At 34.7% G+C, this 19,576-nt stretch overlaps 2 protein-coding genes across 4 annotated transcripts in view; one reads left to right on the forward strand and one right to left on the reverse strand.

Moving 5' to 3' along the window:
- The window catches only part of LOC106170328 (adenylate cyclase type 9-like), a 37,767-nt gene extending 33,736 nt beyond the window's left edge, over positions 1 to 4,031 (forward strand). For all 3 annotated transcript variants that reach the window (XM_087008432.1, XM_087008431.1, XM_087008433.1), the window contains exon 7: positions 475 to 4,031. In XM_087008432.1, coding sequence (XP_086864558.1) covers positions 475 to 2,150 — 1,676 coding nt within the window. In that variant the 3' untranslated portion in view covers positions 2,151 to 4,031. The remainder of the gene's footprint in view (positions 1 to 474) is intronic.
- Positions 4,032 to 10,002: 5,971 nt separating this feature from the next.
- Positions 10,003 to 19,273, reverse strand: LOC147762849 (uncharacterized). The gene is made up of 6 exons (XM_087010084.1): positions 18,860 to 19,273; positions 18,132 to 18,599; positions 17,599 to 17,720; positions 15,971 to 17,158; positions 14,344 to 14,976; positions 10,003 to 10,874 (listed from the first exon to the last, which is right to left on the reverse strand). The coding sequence occupies exons 1-6, from the start codon at positions 18,957 to 18,959 to the stop codon at positions 10,515 to 10,517; spliced, it is 2,871 nt and encodes a 956-aa protein (XP_086866210.1). The 5' UTR covers positions 18,960 to 19,273; the 3' UTR covers positions 10,003 to 10,514.
- Between the last annotated feature and the right edge of the window lie 303 nt (positions 19,274 to 19,576).

The following is a 19,576-nucleotide window of genomic DNA, read 5'->3' on the forward strand; positions in this document are numbered from 1 at the left end:
TTATGTCACACCTCACTCAGTCACATCTGAGATGGTGACTTGTCTAGACTTATATTACATAGCACAGTTTATTAGCAGACTGACATTTTCTTACCTCATATGCAATTCTGTATTTACAAATATACAACAACTCTCTTTCATGTAAAACTTAATGAGACTGTTTAAATGATGTGACCTTATGTTCGGTATTTGAATGTACTAAAAGATTTGTTTCAAATATGTTGATATTAATTTTTACTTTTTCTAGCCTGTTTATGAAATTTATTAAAAACTGAATAGCACGATGTTATATTATTACACACAACTGACATTAGCGATATTTTCATGTCCACTATAAGACTTTAACATATTTATAAGATGTGTTGCATAAACTACTATTTTAAATGTGTTCTTAAAGGACTTAAACTTATCCTTCAGTGGCTTTGAAGATGTACAGCCACAGTTTAAATATCTTGATAATTGTTTCATTAACAGAGGGTATGGAGGTAGACTCCACCATGGTCCCCATCAACGAGACTCTCACCAAAACACGTCAGCTTCGACAACAGACAGACAAGCAGCTTATTCACTACATCCAAGAAGACACGGAAAATAACAGCGATTATTTCTACAAGCCTCCTATTAACCAGTGTACACTAACTTTCAAAACAGCAGGCTTGGAGAAGCGTTACAGGGAACATTACTTAGACGACGACAATCAGCAATTGAAAGTCAAAACATTCGCCTCCCCGCGTTTTAATGCTTTTATCGACATGGTGATCTCTTTTATCTTCCTGGTGGCTATTTCTATCTGTTGTTTCATAGTGTTTGGAATTACCATGCCATGGGTGACCTACTTTGTTGTTGCCATGGTGTTCGAGGTTGTGATGCTGATTCCGTACATTAAGGACGTGCTCATCGAGGCTCCTGCTCGAGGTTGTCTAGAACGCATCCGTCGCTGTATCTCCCTCTGGTACATGCGCCACGTTCTAGGTGCTGTTTTGACCTCACTTCCTGCGGCTGCCGTCTATGCCAATTTCTCGTGTGCTCAGGAAGAGGACCAACAAAAACACGCTATATTCTACTGCTACCTGTTACTGGTGGCACTCCTTCATTACTGTAATTTCACAATGCTTAGTTCTTGGATGAAGTCGATTTTAGCCAGTCTGGTGGGAATTGTCTTGCTTCTGCTCCTTGGGATTGGTGTGTGCTCGGAATCCCAGTACCATAACGTGTACAATGTGACCTCAAGTTCTTTTAATCTCACCAATAACGAGACCATCTGGCAGAATTACACAGCACAAATCAAGTTGGACAGTAATGTCTTGTTCTCAGGAAAACATAAGCTTCGCTTTGAGATTATTCTGGATATGGCCCTACTGCTGCTCTTGGTGTGGTTTTTGAACCGCGAGTTTGAAGTCAGTTACCGTCTTGGTTTCCATGGAGACGAGGAAGCATCGGCAGACAGATCGCGCATGGAGATTGAAAAGAAGCATGCTGATTGGCTGCTGCACAACATCATTCCCGAGCACATCTCTGAGCAACTGAAGAAGACATCGAAGTACTCTAAGAATCACAAAAATGTTGGTGTTATATTTGCCAGCATCGTTAACTTCCATGAATTTTACGACGAATCCTACGAAGGAGGTAGAGAATGCCTACGAGTGTTGAATGAACTTGTCGGAAATTTTGAAGAACTACTGGGAGACTCACGCTTTAAGGATGTCGAAAAAATCAAGACCATAGGGCACACCTTGATGGTGGCGTCAGGACTCAATGAGCAGACGCGGTTGCAGAATCGGCACCCCAATGCACATTTGTACACATTGCTAGACTACACTATAGAAATGCAGCATGTGGTACAGCAATTCAATGAAGGGATGCTGGAGTTTGGGTTTGTCTTGTCCATAGGGTTCTACTGCGGTGAAGTGACATCTGGTGTCATTGGGACATCTAAACTTCTGTATGATATATGGGGGGACACGGTGAACATCGCAAGCCGAATGTACTCCACAGGTATGCCTGGTAGAATACAGCTTCCAGAGGGCACTGCTAATATGCTAGAGGACAAATTTGAGTTCGAACATAGGGGCACTGTATTTGTTAAAGGCAAAGGGGACATGAGGACTTGCTTCTTACTGCACAAAAGAGAAGGGGCGCAGTGGGACTAATTTATACTAGTGTCTCGTAAGATAACATTGGACTGCTCAGCTCATAAAAAATGGCCTCGAAGAAAGAAAATCTGTTACAGAATCCGGTTTTAGTTGATACCATGGCAAATGCGCCTTTATGACTGAATGGAGCTAATAGTTTGTGTTTAAACAGCATAAATATAAACTACTTGCAAGCATTACTTAAAATGAGTTAAGTTTGAAAGCTGGTCTTAAACTTAAGTAGTAGTCCACTAGAATAATCAAGTTATTATGATAGGCAAGATGAGAAAAACTATTAGTCCAAAACATACACCATCTCATACTTTAAAATACAACTACAATTATCTTATTCTCTTTTATGATAGAAAGAATTACTCTGATATACAATGGTCAAAATGGGTGGCATTTTTAGTTTTATGAGTCTTAAAAGGCCAACTTTCATCTCTGTTTTGTTTTGTGAAGTTCACTCCAGGGAGATGCTGTTAAGGTGACAGAGTCAAACTCATTGGTTTGCCGCCAAAGTTCAAAGTTTAAACCATGGGTATAGACCCTGGATTATATTTGAACTATTTTCAATACTTCTTCCTTCACAGTTTAACTTCCGAATAGATATATGTGACTTGACTTTGCTCAATGATATTTTAAGTGTGCCATTATTTTCAAACATGAAGAAAACCTTGTAAACCATCTTTTGATAGGAGTTAAGATGGTACATAAATGTAACCTACTAGTTTTGTTTGAATGGCATTTGATTATTTTGAGATGTTTGTCTTTGAACTGTGTACAAGTTGTGAAGTTTGTTATATGCTGTAAGTATTACAGCGATGGATGAAATTGTTATAAAACTGATGTAAATTCAGAGGAGTTTGGCTAAGGTTATTCCACAAAAAGTGACCAGTTGAATCATGTCAGAGACATGTTTTGTGTCTGAGCTGTCTCAAAAAAAATTTTTTTTTTGAATGAGAAGCCAAAATCTTTTGGCCAGCCACATTGGAGAAGCATGGAACTATACGTTGAAAAATATTTATATGTTCATATCCTCTAGTGCTGTGAAATATTCCTACTTTGACTTTAAATGTTAAATGTATATCATTAATTTTTTCTCTCTAAATATTTGGTGCATGAAACTACACTGATTTAAAAAAAATTAAACACTCAAGTTTTCCTTCTTTTTAAATTTACCTCTCCTTTTGTTTTGATGCATTGTTAACAGTTTTGACTAAATCCTTGATTTTTGTCAAAGCTTTTACATCATATAGGTTTTGAGTATTAATCAACAGATTATTCCATGTACTAGGCAGTTAAAAGGAGAATTATATTTTTATACTTTTTCCAGGATACCCCATGTTAAATTCACATTTTCCATTTTCTCTAACACTGTCTCCAATCTTGCTTTACAGATCAATAATTATGATTATTTTTCTTTGTTGGGGTAAAGTTCGAAGCCAGCTCTTTTAGTCATGGCTCTTGTGCAGCTGATGGGGTTAAAAATTGAAACATCATGATTTTAAATTCACATGCTTAATCAGTCCCAAAATGTGCTTTATTCAGGTACGAACAATTTCCTATAACCACAGGCAAAGAATATTTTTTACCGAACAAGAATAGTTGTGATGTATAAAATCCCCTCCATGTTTAAAGTATAAATTCTAATTTTAAAAAATGTTGGGCCTTGCTTGCAATTTTATGTAATGATGTGTCATAGTATTTCATTACTATATGATTGTTACAAACCTAATTTCAAGATTTTTTTAATCTCTCAAAATGCTTTTTTTTTGTGATTTTTTCAATATGGATGTTTCACCAGTTGTAATTTTTCATTCATTTGTGAAAAATTCATGCCTCTACTCCTAGCACTCTGTGCTCTCTTAAGCAATGTAATAAAAATAACCAAATTTATCATGAATTTTATTGTACCACCAGCGTTAGCGCTGGCGGTACACATGGTTTCGGTCCCGTCCGGATCGTTCCGCCGGCTCCGCCGGCTCCGCCGGCTCCGTTGGCTCCGCCGGCTCCGCCGGCTCCGCCGGACGGCTACCGTTACCGCTTCTCCTCCTAGACGGTAAGGGCCCCCGTACCCATCTCATGGATTTAGGTCACCTATAATCTCAACTCGTTCCACGTAAAATTTGGGCTTTGTCGGTATTGGGGTCTGGGTGTGGCACTCATTACAATGCACCCTTGTCTAAAAATGGCAAAATTAAATGCTAATTATCTACCCTACGGAAGGAGTTATGGGAAAAATTTCTATAGACGGCTTTCCAAAAGTCATATGTGTAGATTTCAAATATACCCTTGGATTTGACCTTTGACCTTTACTTCAAGGTCAAATGGGCCAAAATTTTCAAAAAAATGAAATTTTTTATGAAAAAAATTTTTTTTGCCCTGTTATTCAGACACCACACAGACTTAACCAATAATATTATTGGAAGGTGTTACCCTTCAGGTCATCTTTCATCTCCATGAATTTGGGGTCAATCGGTGCATTTTCACGGGAGTAGCGGCCATAAGATACCGAAACTGAAAACTGTCTCTAATTCGGGAACCGTTAATGCTAGAGACCCATTCTTTTTTGCATTTTGTAGAGCATGTAAAGCCCTACACTGGAGGTGGTCTCAGTTTTTTTGTATTCCATACGGTTTTCGAGTTACGCTGTATCAAAAAGTACATATTGGTGGTAAAAGCAAAATGTGCAGTACGGTAATGGATAATAAATTTTGAACTCTGGAAAAATAAAACATAAGTCTTGGCAAAGCAGACAACTTGTGTTCAAAAATGACATTATTTCATCAAATTTGAACTTCTGAAACTTCAGAGCACCTCCTATTTCAAGAATTTTGACCAAAATGACATTTTCTTTATTTTAATTAATTTTTTCTGTACGAAATTTAAGGCACATTATGGTAACTCCAAAATTATAACATTTAGTCCCTTATATCTCCAAAACTGGCAGAGATAGGTCCATAGTTACTATTGAAGTTGAATAGGAAGTCATATACTGGCAATCTTACTATGACCTTGAAAGTGACCTTTGACCTACTTTTCACCATGAACTGAACTTTGCAAATTTTTCTTCCCTTTTATCTCCAAAACTGGCAGAGATAGGTCCATAGTTACTATTGAAGTTGAATAGGAAGTCATATACTGGCAATCCAAATGTGACCTTGAAAGTGACCTTTGACCTACTTTTCACCATGAACTGAACTTTGCAAATTTTTCTTCCCTTTTATCTCCAAAACTGGCAGAGATAGGTCCATAGTTACTATTGAAGTTGAATAGGAAGTCATATACTGGCAATCCAAATGTGACCTTAAAATTGACCTTTGACCTACTTTTCACCATAAACTGAATTTTGCAAAATTTGCTTCCCTTTTATCTCCAAAACTGGCAGAGATAGGTCCATAGTTACTATTGAACTTGAATAGGAAGTCATATACTGGCAATCAAAATGTGACCTTAAAATTGACCTTTGACCTACTTTACACCATGAACTGAATTTTGCAAATTTTGCTTTCCTTTTATCTCCAAAACTGGCAGAGATAGGTCTATAGTTACTATTGAACTTGAATAGGAAGTCATTTACTGGCAATCTAAATGTGACCTTAAAATTGACCTTTGACCTACTTTACACCATGAACTGAATTTTGCAAATTTTGCTTTCCTTTTATCTCCAAAACTGGCTGAGATAGGTCCGTAGTTACTATTGAACTGGAATAGGAAGTCATATACTGGCAATCTAAATGTGACCTTGAAATTGACCTTTGACCTACTTTTCACCATGAACTGAACTTTGCAAATTTTGCTTCCCTTTTATCTCCAAAACTGGCAGAGATAGGTCCATAGTTACTATTGAACTTGAATAGGAAGTCATATACTGGCAATCTAAATGTGACCTTGAAATTGACCTTTAACCTACTTTTCACCATGAACTGAATTTTGCAAATTTTGCTTCCCTATTATCTCCAAAACTGGCTGAGATAGGTCCATAGTTACTATTGAACTTGAATAGGAAGTCATATACTGGCAATCTAAATGTGACCTTGAAATTGACCTTTGACCTACTTTTCACCATGAACTGAACTTTGCAAATTTTGCTTTCCTTTTATCTCCAAAACTGGCAGAGATAGGTCCATAGTTACTATTGAACTTGAAATGGAAGTCATATACTGGCAATCCAAATGTGACCTTAAAATTGACCTTTGACCTACTTTACACCATAAACTGAATTTTGCAAATTTTGCTTTCCTTTTATCTCCAAAACTGGCTGAGATAGGTCCGTAGTTACTATTGAACTTGAATAGGAAGTCATATACTGGCATTATAAATGTGACATTAAAATTGACCTTTGTCCTACTTTTCACCATAAACTGAACTTTGCAAATTTTGCTTCCCTTTTATCTCCAAAACTGGCAGAGATAGGTCCATAGTTACTATTGAACTTGAATAGAAAGTCATATACTGGCAATCTAAATGTGACCTTGAAATTGACCTTTGACCTACTTTTTATCATGAACTGAACTCTGCTAATTTCTTTCTCTTTTAACTTCAAACTTGACAGAGATAGGTCCATAAATACTCTTGAACTTGAATAGGAAGTCATATACTGGCAATTTACTGTGACCTTGAAATTGACCCTTGACCTACCTTACGAAGAACTTAAATTTGATTGTACCATATATATTTTTTGCAATAGTTTAAAAATTCTTGTTGATTGAATTTTTACAGCTTGTCAAGCACAAAACTGGTGGCTGTGTCCCTTATTTTGTGTATGTGGGGGTCTATACGAATGCGCTTGCTCCAGCTGGTGGTACAATATTCGGAGGCGGTATCGCCTCTCTGATCCTCTAGTTAATTTTGTAGGTTTTGTCAATCTGTAAGACCATATTTTAGGAACAGTTTATTTAACTGGACAGTTTGAAGTGAAGTGTTTTGCTAAATAAGTGAATTGAATTTTTAAAATATTCTAGATATAATTGACAGTGGATATGTAGAAATATATACAGTAAATTGTAACAAGGCAGGTTTCCTTTGAACATTTTTAACAAGTATTTTTCTCTAACTTTTAATATTAAATTGCATTTTATTATGTCTGCAAGTTTTAAATATTAATTATGAGTGAAGATAATCTCTGCATTAAATAAAGCTTAACATATAAATAAATGAAGTTGACAGATTAAAATATAGGCGTGAAAGTTTTTGAATGATAGGGATGGCCATTCAGTACTTTTTGAAATTATTCAAATGGTGAAGATTTTTTTTTTTTTTTTTTGTATTTTGTTTGTAGTTCAGATTGTTTTGGATGTGGTTTTAGTGATTCGGAGATGGCACAAAGTTTACTGTAAAAAGGGTTTAAGGTTTGGTTGTAGAGAAATTTTTTAATTTAAAAAGTGCATTATGTTAGGTGATATATTTTGTTGAAAGTGCCACTTCATAAAGCGGCTAAGAAAACATTACATTTAAGGCATATAATTATCAAAAGTAATAATCACTATTACAGAAATAAAATAAAAATTTCATTAACTTTCCCTTCACCAAGGTATTTTAAATCCATAACTGTTGACAACTGGTTTTCGAGATCTAAAATTTTTGCTACAGGTCATGGGAATATACCAGTCTCTTTAAAAGTTGGAATCAAAAACAAAATTATAGGTGGTAATTATGTCAACAAATTTGGACATGGTGGTCATGGGAAGAGTCGCAAATTTCCAGGAAAATGATTTTTTCTACTGTATAAGTATCTCCCTTTCATTGTATGCCTGTACTTCCTATAGGGCACCTTTATCATTAAAATGGAATTCACATGAAAACCATGTGTATAGGATATTGCATTTAATTATTGTTCATATAATATTTTAAAGTAATTGTACAGTTTGTTCTTTTCTTTAACTTAGTAACTTATTGCTTTAATGAATGACTTTATATGTATATAAATGCACCTGCACTTGTTTTTTTAGACAACTATGTATATATAGCTAATTTATCATAAATATATAATACACTTTTTGAAACTAATATAACCATCTGGAGACAGATGACAGTTTCAGGCCTTATAAATGGATTAGGTGTTTACTAACACTACATACAGATTTTTTAGCACTAATGCCCATATTAACCACAAAACACAAATTAACCAGCACACCATACAATTATTTACCACCAACAAAGCGATACCTAACATTAAAGTTCATTTGCTCTGGTAGTGCTGGTTAATTTGTGGTTTATGTGGTTAATATGGGTGTTAGTGCTAAAAGATCTGTGGGTAGTGTTTGTAAATGCCTAATCTGTTTATAAGGTCTGAGGCTGCTTTGCTGTGGTGCCAAGTATGTTATGTTGACCTCCCAGCCCCGACTCATCATGTTGACCTTCAATACGAAAGATTGGTTGAATGAGATGCCACATAAGTTCAGTAGGCCTGTTGAGCACTTTTACTTTTTCCAATAGAATTATGCATTTTGTAATTTTTATACCATGATCATGTCCTGACACAGTACAATACCACCAGTGATTAATTTATCTGCAGACAGCCCCCCCCCCCCCCCCCCCCCAATAAAAAAATTAATATTCAAAATGGAAGGTATTCAGTTTCTACAAAAAGCAATAAATAAGGTCAAATTGTATTCGGTTGTATTCAATATTGAATTTATTTTGTTTCATTTTTTCACAGCAACAGATTAAAGGGCCATGATCGACCAATGCCAGATATTGAAGGACTTTGGCAAAGAAAACTAAATACCCATTGGTCTAGTAATGAAAAGCAATTAGCACTTAAACAACATGTATACAATGAAAATTAAATTTGTATAGACTGTCAGATAAATAGGATATACAAAGGGTGTGGACTTAAAGCTAGAATGGATTCCATTACATCCACCAAGAAAAAGCTAATGCTTTTACAGGCATAGTTTTATTTGGAAAATATCTAAGAGTTGTTTTGATGACATTTTGAAAAAGGTTTTCATTGCGTTTTTATTGGCAGAGGTTTGCACTCATGGGATGCTCCCTAATTCAGATTTTAGTTTATTTGTAACAAGTCTGTATAATGCTGCTGCTGTATTGAATGGTATTGAATAACTAACCAATGGCATGTTATTGACTGGAAGTAAGCAATTACCCAAGACCATTTTTTTTTTTACTAGATTATGCCTTGAACTAATTTTCCTTCACAGTGAAACCAATAATTGTTTGTTTTAAAATATCTTATGTAATTTTCTATGTGGAATAAATGTAGCTACACGTATAAATGAAGAAAGTTTGTTACTATTTACTAAAATTATCATACAACTGTCACTAACAATTAAAGGTTATGTAAGGACTAGTTACAACACGACTCGTCGACTAAATGCAACATACAAGAGCATAATTATATTGAGGCACAGCAGAGATACAATTTGCTATTGTATGTTGCATACAGTGGACAATGAGTATACGTAGTTGTAATTGACTTATACCAAAGCTTGATGCCTCAAACAATAGGATGAACGCACCAAAGTGAATGAAAAAAAAGGCAAGCATGTATGCGAAATACAAGTGCAATTATCCTATTGCTCAAAGCACCAGCCATGGTATAAGTTTTTTAAAATAAAATACCTTTTACTTGCACAATTCTCAGAATAAAGCCACTCTATATAATTCTGGTAAGCCAATTGTTTTTATATAAATTTACATATCTTGTTCAAACTGTAACTGGCTGATATACCTGCTGTACATGACTACAGCAAATTAACAAAAACTCATTTATAAATCCTGAAATCAATTAAACATGTCCATGTAAAGTACAGTTTAAGAAGAATATATATATATATATATATATATATATATATATATATATATATATATATATATATATATATATATATATATTTTTTTTTTTTTCATCAGCAAAATTGCAAAACATGCACTTTATGACACAATGGGTTAAAATGGAATGCCAACTGACTTAAGAAGAACAAATTTAAACATATGTCACATCATGTCTATAAATGAAAAACATATATATAATCCATCAGCAAAATTGCAAAAAAAGTGCATTAAACGACACAAATTATTCTAAAATGCATTGGTTAAATTGGAAACTCAAGTAACTTGCATGTACAAAGTGTATATCATTATTAAAACATTAACGTCTTTTTTTAATGCAAAATTATACAAAATCACTTTTTAGAGATCAATGTTACCATCACAGCACTAAAAATAACTTCAAATGAAAGCAATAAAAAATATACACAGGTAAAAAATTGCATGATTTACCAAACTATACAAATTCTAAGGATGGAAACAACTGGCACATTGCCTTTGTTTAAATATTACAAGTACAATTTGGATTGTACTTTGCTTTCAAAAGAAATGTGCACATATTCAATATTTGTATAAATATACATTGATTTATCTTGCATTAAAGCTGATTGGTTGTGTTGCATCCACTGGTTTTTCATCCTCCTCAAAATCAGGCTCTGGTTCAAGTTTGTCTGCAATGTGACCTTGACCTGTGGTTTTCAATGCCACTTTGAAGTGCCACAATGGTTCCTTGGCACAGTCACAGGACAAGAGTGCCTTGAACATAGCACCGAATGCTTTTTCCCTTGATTGTGCATTAGCTTTTTTAATTTCATCCATCTGGTTTTCATCAATAACTTCCTTTTCATACAGATAATCCAACAACCGGACTGGGTCGTAGACTTCTTCTTTGACAAATGTTAAGTTCTTGCGTAGACATCTAAACTCATCTCCCCTATTCTTACATATCTGAAAGACGAATAATAATAAATATCAGCACACACCATGATGAAGTAGTCTCTTTCACATGGAAATGGAAAAGAATCTGCACCTACAATGTATTACTACTGCCATTTAAATAAACATGGACAGAGCACATTCACATTGAGAAGAGCCGAGGCTCAACAAGGCCGAGACCTAAATATGGCGGACATACATGAAAGAAAAACTGCTTAATCCTTAAATGTTCTCTCAATGACATTCAATGGCATTCATTGAGAGACCATTAAAGGGTTACGCAGCCTGCCTTAAGGGTGGGAGGACATCTACTGAACCACATCTGGGTACATAAAGGTCCTATATGTAGGGAATGGAATTCACTTTCACTTCTACTAAGGATACATTTGACTTCTTTTAAAAAGGAATTCAAGACTTCTTTTTAGTAAAATTTTTGAATAGAATTTTTATGTTTCATAAAAGACTTTTTACAGTAAATGATAAAGTAGCATTTTTTACTCTATGATATTTGTTTAAATTAATTTTTCCTATTTTTATCAATTTTTTTCTTTTCTTTTTTTTTACTAGCCTTTATTACTATGTATTCACTTTGCATTGTAAAGCATCCTGAACAGGTATGGGTTTTAGACTCAAACTATTATTATTATTATTAAAGGTGCCTGCTGTTTCCTTGCTTGGCACACATCGGAGTGCTTTTCTAGTTTAAATATATATTGATTTATCTTGCATTAAAGCTGATTGGTTGTGTTGCATCCACTTGTGTATTGTCCTTTTCAAAATCAGACTCAGGTTGAAGCAGAGGTGAAATACCTGGTTTGAGAGTGAAATCTGTTTATCGTATGCTTGTCTTCAGTGCCTCTAATGGCGGCTGGGCACTAACCTACCCAGGAAGTTGACACCATCTACATCAAGGCAAATCAGGGACAAAAATATGCCAGCCATATTGTAATTTATTGTCAAATACACTGCAGAGAGTAGTGCAAATCCACTGCATTTATAAGAACTGGAACTTACGTTTAACACTCCACCTTTAAAATGACCACTGTTCCTTCAAGCCTTTTGAGGAATAAAATCAGAGATGCACAGCTGCCAAGATTTGGAAGGGCAAGCTACATAATTCATTATTTCTCAATGTGCATCACACATTGTATTTTGATTATGGAAAAAGGACCATTTTAGGGAAAGATTTAAGTTGCTGGGAGCAAGTGGTAGCTCCTGACCCAGTGCTTGGACAATACAGATATAGTTGGTTTTTCAAGTCCGTCTTACTATAGCTCATTAAATATGTTTTCTAATCAGGTTTTTTATTGGCTTTCCCAAAGGCAAGTATGGGTCTTCTCAAATAGGAACAAATAATTGTTGACTGCAGCGACAAGAATTTTAATATAACGTAATCCTCCTGCTTTTTGTAAAAATTACTAATAAGCCGTACAAAAAACTTTTTGGTTTAGTTTCAATGGGAATATTTTACATGAACATGTTATAAAACCTTTTAGGAAATGAGAAAAATGCTTGGCCAGGCCTTCAATATACATGTGGGGTACAAAAAGTTTTCTTTATTTGTTAAAGACACAGGTAGCTTTCTAAAATCGGCATGATCAGTACCATATACCATAATTATTGTTGTTGTTGTTTTTTTTTTTTTGCACAATTTTGGTGATGTCCGTGACATAACTTTAAAACTGTATTTTTGTTTTACCTTAAATTTACTGAATGGCTTTGCTTGAATAAGAGGTACATTATTTTTGAAAATTGGCACGATTAGTTTACATAAAAGGTAATTATTCCATTTTTTGCACAATTCTAGTGATGTTCACCCCATATATACCAAACCCTACTTTTGTTTTACTTTAAATTAATTGAGTGGCCTTGTTTGGTAAAGCAGCAGTTTGCTTTCAAAAATGAGCATTGTCAGTTTACATTTATGGTAATTATTCTATTTTTTTAAGGGTGAAATTTTAATTTTACACAGTGGCTTTTATATCACATAGATTGGAATTGAATTTGCTAGTTTTTCAATGTACATGTTACCTGTAGTACTTACTGTAGGAGGAAAAGAGTGATTGTACTATTTTAAAGCATTATGTAACAGTGCATCAAAATAGGCCAAAACATTATTTTGTGCACTTTTTTCTGCATAATATTTAAACATTTGACAACTTTGCTGCCTTGTCTCCTGTATTGTGTCTGTATATTTGTCAGCTTTGCTGTCTAGTTGTAAGTTTGAGAATAAAAATAAAACTGCAGCGACAAGAATTTTAATATAACGTAATCCTCCTGCTTTTTGTAAAAATTACTAATAAGCCGTACAAAAAACTTTTTGGTTTAGTTTCAATGGGAATATTTTACATGAACATGTTATAAAACCTTTTAGGAAATGAGAAAAATGCTTGGCCAGGCCTTCAATATACATGTGGGGTACAAAAAGTTTTCTTTATTTGTTAAAGACACAGGTAGCTTTCTAAAATCGGCATGATCAGTACCATATACCATAATTATTGTTGTTGTTTTTTTTTTTTTTTTGCACAATTTTGGTGATGTCCGTGACATAACTTTAAAACTGTATTTTTGTTTTACCTTAAATTTACTGAATGGCTTTGCTTGAATAAGAGGTACATTATTTTTGAAAATTGGCACGATTAGTTTACATAAAAGGTAATTATTCCATTTTTTGCACAATTCTAGTGATGTTCACCCCATATATACCAAACCCTACTTTTGTTTTACTTTAAATTAATTGAGTGGCCTTGTTTGGTAAAGCAGCAGTTTGCTTTCAAAAATGAGCATTGTCAGTTTACATTTATGGTAATTATTCTATTTTTTTAAGGGTGAAATTTTAATTTTACACAGTGGCTTTTATATCACATAGATTGGAATTGAATTTGCTAGTTTTTCAATGTACATGTTACCTGTAGTACTTACTGTAGGAGGAAAAGAGTGATTGTACTATTTTAAAGCATTATGTAACAGTGCATCAAAATAGGCCAAAACATTATTTTGTGCACTTTTTTCTGCATAATATTTAAACATTTGACAACTTTGCTGCCTTGTCTCCTGTATTGTGTCTGTATATTTGTCAGCTTTGCTGTCTAGTTGTAAGTTTGAGAATAAAAATAAAACACAAACAGTGAGGTAGAAAATAAAAAAAACGAGTCTTACATACACATACACAAGGTGAGTACAAGCATGGCAGTAGTATCCAACTGGAGTACCACACACGCAGACAACGCTCATATCTGTTTTTCTTTTTTATTTTTATGGTGACCAAAGATGCAGGTAATGGCTATATGTACAAACACACTGTGTCTGTACATATAAATATCTAATAACTTGTAATTTTTCTGTGAAAACTTACTTTTAGCCCTTACATATAATTTTATTCTTTTAATTGATCAAATTTTGAATTTATACTTTCTATTAACTTGACCTGTTTAATAATAACAAAAGTGGAGTTAACCAATACAGTCTAAACAACACCCACCTTCATCTCTATGACAACAGCTGAAGAAACATGCCCCTCTTTACTCAAGAACTTCACCAGCTTCAACAGATGTTTCAGAGAGCAGTTCACCTTGCAGAAGACAATGTCAAATCTGGATGGCCCATCTGGTCTAAACAAATCCTCAGCACTGGGGATGGTTGGGTCAGGATAATGGGTATGAGTATATCTCAAAACTTTTCTCCACACTTTATCCTGCTGGAATGCAGCATTTAACTCATCTGAAACTTTTTTGCTGATAAATTTATAGTTCTTCAATTCTTCTGGTGGTTGATTCCTGTGCTCTCTGAATTCATACTGACTTGGACTTTGGAACATTTGTGGGCATGACTGACTTTGAAGAGATGAATGGCCTTGACTTAGTGGGAAGATCCCTTGACCTGTTACCTTATTATCAGTATGGATAGGGTTTTCAACAGTGTATCTCTCACGATAATAGACTTCCCTCTGAAAAGAGGTACATGTACTTCTCTGGGTTGGTGTTGATGTAGTTTCTGACCTGCTGGATTCAGGTGAGGGTGGCAGGGACACTTGACTCTTGCAGCAAGCATACTGAGCAGTAGAATCCTGACCAAACTGCAGGTGTCCCTTTGATTTTGAAGTACCTGTTTTTTTCTGTAAAAGCAATTTACAAAAACAGTGGTCAAAGCCCCCTTTTTACATCAAAATAAAATGAGAAAATGAGAAATAAAATAAGAAAAGGAAATTAACTCAATTCCAGAACCTCTCATGAAACATATCTGAAAAATATCTTGCCTATGATGTTCATTTGCTTATTAGAGCAAAAATAACTCTTCCTTTGAAATTCAAAATTCCCCAAGAAATACATTGTAAGCAACGCATGGAAATATATTATGGTGCATTTTACCACTAAAATGGCTGTTATTGTAATAAAACTAAAATCTGTGCTAATCAATCAGGCTTTCGATGCCTTTTTTTCATGGTTGTCAAGGCAGCCTTTGCCAATGACATTGGGATGTCATGCGGATTCTCGCGTTCATTTAATACAAAAAAAAAAAAAAAAAAAAAAAAACAAATGACAGCATAAGAAAGCAGACGCATGATGCAATCCTAAGCCATAAGTTTCAAGTTTTTGTACAGTGCATTGGACGACGAAAAGTCCAGAATCGCACACATTGTAGATATTAATGCATTTTGAGCAATAAGACGATATATCTTATGATTCTTATATTATTGTTATATAGTGTTGTTGTTGTCTGCTTTTCCTGCAGTTTTAAGTAGGTCACCATAAATCGCGCTTGATATCGCATGACTGTGCAATGTCAGAGAGGGCTCTGTCAGTTAAAATCTCTTAAGAAAGCGAAACGTTTAGGAAAGCAAAAAGCGAAACGTTTAGGAAAAAAACCCAGGACTAACTTTGAATGCAGGAATAGGGTCGTTGACCATTGGTTACTATGGGAAAATTGCCGTTTACTCTAGGTAAATCCAATTTTTGGCCAAAACGAAGAGTCATTATGACTTTAAGATATTAATCCAATGTGGCTTTTTTTTAACCTGCTTTGTTTATCCCCAATTTTAACAAATTATTTATTTTTGCAAAGTTTTATATGTTTATATCAAAACTCATCATTTTTTATCACAAATTTACCTCCTCTGCTTCTTCAAACCATATGTGACAATGCTCAACAGAAAATGGTCGACGGCAGCTAGAGCACCCTATTTTAGGATACTTTGGCAAAGACTCCTTCAGATCTGGACTCAATTCCATCCAGTTCTTACATTCAGTGTGATAGATGAGACAACTGGTGCTAAGATCTGGACAATATAATCTGGCTACCTTTGCAAGCTGTTCTTCAATGAATTCCCGTGCTGCAACATACAAATCTTTGGAGGAGTGGGGCTTGTTTAAATCCTGCATCTCAAGACGGATGCTGTATGGTCTTTTCCACAAGGTGAGCACAAGCATGGCAGCAGGATCCAATTGCAGTCGCACACAGTTGGCAAGTAGACAACCCTCATATAGTTCATATCTGTGTAGACAAGCAGCAACTAGCCTATGAAATAGACAGTTTGGGAGAAATTTCTGCTGGGACACATAACATAAAGAAGTTTGAAGAATGTCCCTATCTTGGCTGCATATTGGTGTTTCCTCTTGGACCTTCTTGGCTTGACAAGGGACAAAATACTGGGCAGAACCAGACTTGCTGCACTTGGGATGTTTACTGATAATATCAAACTTCTCCATGACGTGCAAAATTGCCTTCTTGTTTTCATAAAGAGTAGGGTCATGATGGACCTTCTTATCCCAAACTGCACTGACCAATTTCTCATCCAAGATGGCTTTTTCATGGAGCTTTTCCCAAAATTCATGTGTCTTGGAACAGCGATCCTCATACTTAGGCAATGTTATTATGGAGCTAAAAGCATTAATAAGCCACTGTGGATCTAAAATTACAATGTCCTCAAGTCCTTTTTCATCAAAATAGATCACCTCTCCCAAAGCATGAAGAAACACTAGACATGCCTTGACTTCTGTCAGGTCTGTCATGGAAATGGGTTCCTTTCCTGCTAATCGTAAGACATCATCCAGCTTCATAACCATTTTCTTACTTTGTTTGCGCAGCTGAGACTCTAATTCCAGCCATTTGCAGGGATGGTCTTCTCCCCAATAAGGCTGTTCTCTTGCAATGCCCATTACGCACTCTTTGAGGACATTCAGTTCAGGATCATTTTCATCAGTAGCATTGACCACGAAGTATTTCTTGTTATAAACATGATGGTTGTGGCTGTGCTTCCCTTTCAAATGTTGCCGTACATTTTTGCAAAATACTTCAATCTGGAAAGAAGTATAAGATAGAAAACTTTAGTTCACACAATTTTTCACGTAAAATGGCACATTACAGCTGGTCCTTCCAGTAGAAAAAAGAACCATGCAGTTAAAATAAATGTCTTACTTAGGCATAAATATGAAAATGAATAAAAATTTGACCATGTCCAGTTTTATACATGGACTCTGTTTAAGTCCCACAGGCAACCCAACACAGGGTTCTGCTTAAACAAAGCACCAACATCAATGGCACAGTGACCACAAGACGATATTACTAGTTTATACATTTGGCGATTAGTCAGTATTTTACTATTTACTTAATCACGGTAAAATCTTGAAAATTAATGTTTTTAATTGTGTAAATCTGACTAATTTTTCAAAATTTATATATATATATATATATATATATATATATATATATATATATATATATATATTCACACCATTACCTCAGGTTCTGTAAGCTTATCTTTGTGGGTACCAACAATAATCACAGGTGGACATTCACTTTCGTCCACAGTTTGGCCAGTGGTAAAGCTGTGGACAGAGTCCAACCAGTAGTCACTGTGTTCTGAAGAAGACAGAATTGTCCAGGATTAACAAAACTGGCACATGATACAGAAATTATAGGACTTCATATCTGAAGACCTGAAATAAAAGTTCATTCAATCTACAGAATTGTTAATGAGGACCATGATTATGTGTCCATAATCATCAAAGAAATGAATTATGAAATTTCTATTAAATAACTTTTAATTATTAATTTTATTCTTGAACATTAACACTGACAGAGATGATTTTATTCCAACATCATAAACAAGGCAGCAAAGTTGTTAAATATGTACCGACAAAAAGCAGAAAATAAAAATGCACAAAATAGGATGCTATCAATGCATAATGTTTAACTGCATAGTCAGCATCTAACTTTAATTCTGCGCAACAGGTAATGGCGATGAAGGTAACAAGACAAACATGAAACTACCTTTAGCAGTCTGTGGCACTGTTTTGTCAAGCACTGGGCCCTCAGGTGACTGTTTGTAAGTGGATATCTCTTTATCAAGTTCACTGCTGGCATCCCATACCAGTAAATATATTGCTTTTGGTGACAGGAAAGTTTGGTGTGTAGTGTAATATACATGCTGGCCCCCAAAGTCCCAAATTGAAAGCTGAAATTTGCACTCGTCTCTTTCCACATCATCTTGACCTTCAAATAATCTCTTTACTACTTCATGGATCTCCTTAGCATCTTCTGAAATGTCAGTCTGATCAATGTCAAATTCAAGATCAGATTCAAGACATGAAGCCTGTTTTGACAAATTTTCATCTGGATTTTCACCTGACTCCATCTCTACAGAGCGTGCCATCACACAGATTTTTGACTGTTTAGGTAGACTTGAAATATTACATTCCAATTCAGGTGCTTTTTCACCGCAGGCATTATGCTTAAAGCCTGTAAACAATTTTAATACACATTGCATTGGTGAACATGACAATACTCTTTATACACATTTCTATTACTAAAATGTAAAGTAATGTCAAATTTTTAAAATATATGTTATCCACATTAAATCTTCCACTTGAAGCTTACTTGATAATTATTATAATAACTGATGTTTACTTTGAACAATCTTGAAAGCATACCTGTAAAATTCCTTTAATAATTTAGAAAAAATAAGCAATCTTTTAATATCTTTTCACACAAAAACTTACTTTTTTTAATGGCTTCAGCTATAAGCGAATGACTTAAGTCATGTTCTTTATCTGAAATATATATATGTAATGTATATAACATAGCCTTTATTTTATACATCTGTTTTTAGAATCTACTAATGAATGATACATGATTGTGCACATATTCCTACAATTGCAGCTTTATAGTTTGTTATATATGACCCCAAACTCATGCAGATGAAAGAAGACCCCAAGTGCAACTTCTTGCCATGTTATACATGCATGGAACTATGCAGCTTAAGAATACTGACATAGAAATATTTTTACCCAGAATACTACTTTTTTTTTTACAAAATTTTGGTCCATTTTACCTAAGTATAAGTCAAAGGTATAATCCAATGCCACATTTGAATTCTCCATGTGTGATTTACGGTAATGTACCATGAATTTTGTACAGAAGAAATTAATTAAAGTAAGAAAAAGATTTTTTTGGTCAAAAATCATGAAATGGAGGGTATTCAGAAATTCCAAATGTTTGAATTTCACAAAATTCTGTCATTTATGACTGGAAGTTGTCTGTCCCTCACTAGGCCTTATGATATCTTTTCCTGACAATCTCTGAGGCAGTCATTGTATAAAAGGCAATTGTGACCCAACATGGAAACATGTACTTGCACCTGTGCGGACCAAGGTGCAAGATAATGATGACCCAATGATCGGTACTGTTGGCTAGGGACACAAAACAGTATCGTAATC

This window comes from Lingula anatina, chromosome 3, assembly GCF_051362555.1.
Source record: "Lingula anatina isolate TDL-2025a chromosome 3, LinAna3.0, whole genome shotgun sequence".
Taxonomy (NCBI): Eukaryota; Metazoa; Brachiopoda; class Lingulata; order Lingulida; family Lingulidae; genus Lingula; species Lingula anatina.

What these genes read in the sequence shown, in the direction of transcription:
- LOC147762849 (XM_087010084.1), bottom strand. Translation starts at nt 18,959, where the DNA reads ATGTATAAAATAAAGGCTATGTTATATACATTACATATATATATTTCA. An exon ending in ATAAGCTTACAGAACCTGAG is followed by an intron (nt 17,159 to 17,598) that starts GTAATGGTGTGA and finishes ACTTCTTTCCAG; the next exon opens with ATTGAAGTATTTTGCAAAAA. An exon ending in CTGTTGTCATAGAGATGAAG is followed by an intron (nt 10,875 to 14,343) that starts GTGGGTGTTGTT and finishes TTCGTCTTTCAG; the next exon opens with ATATGTAAGAATAGGGGAGA.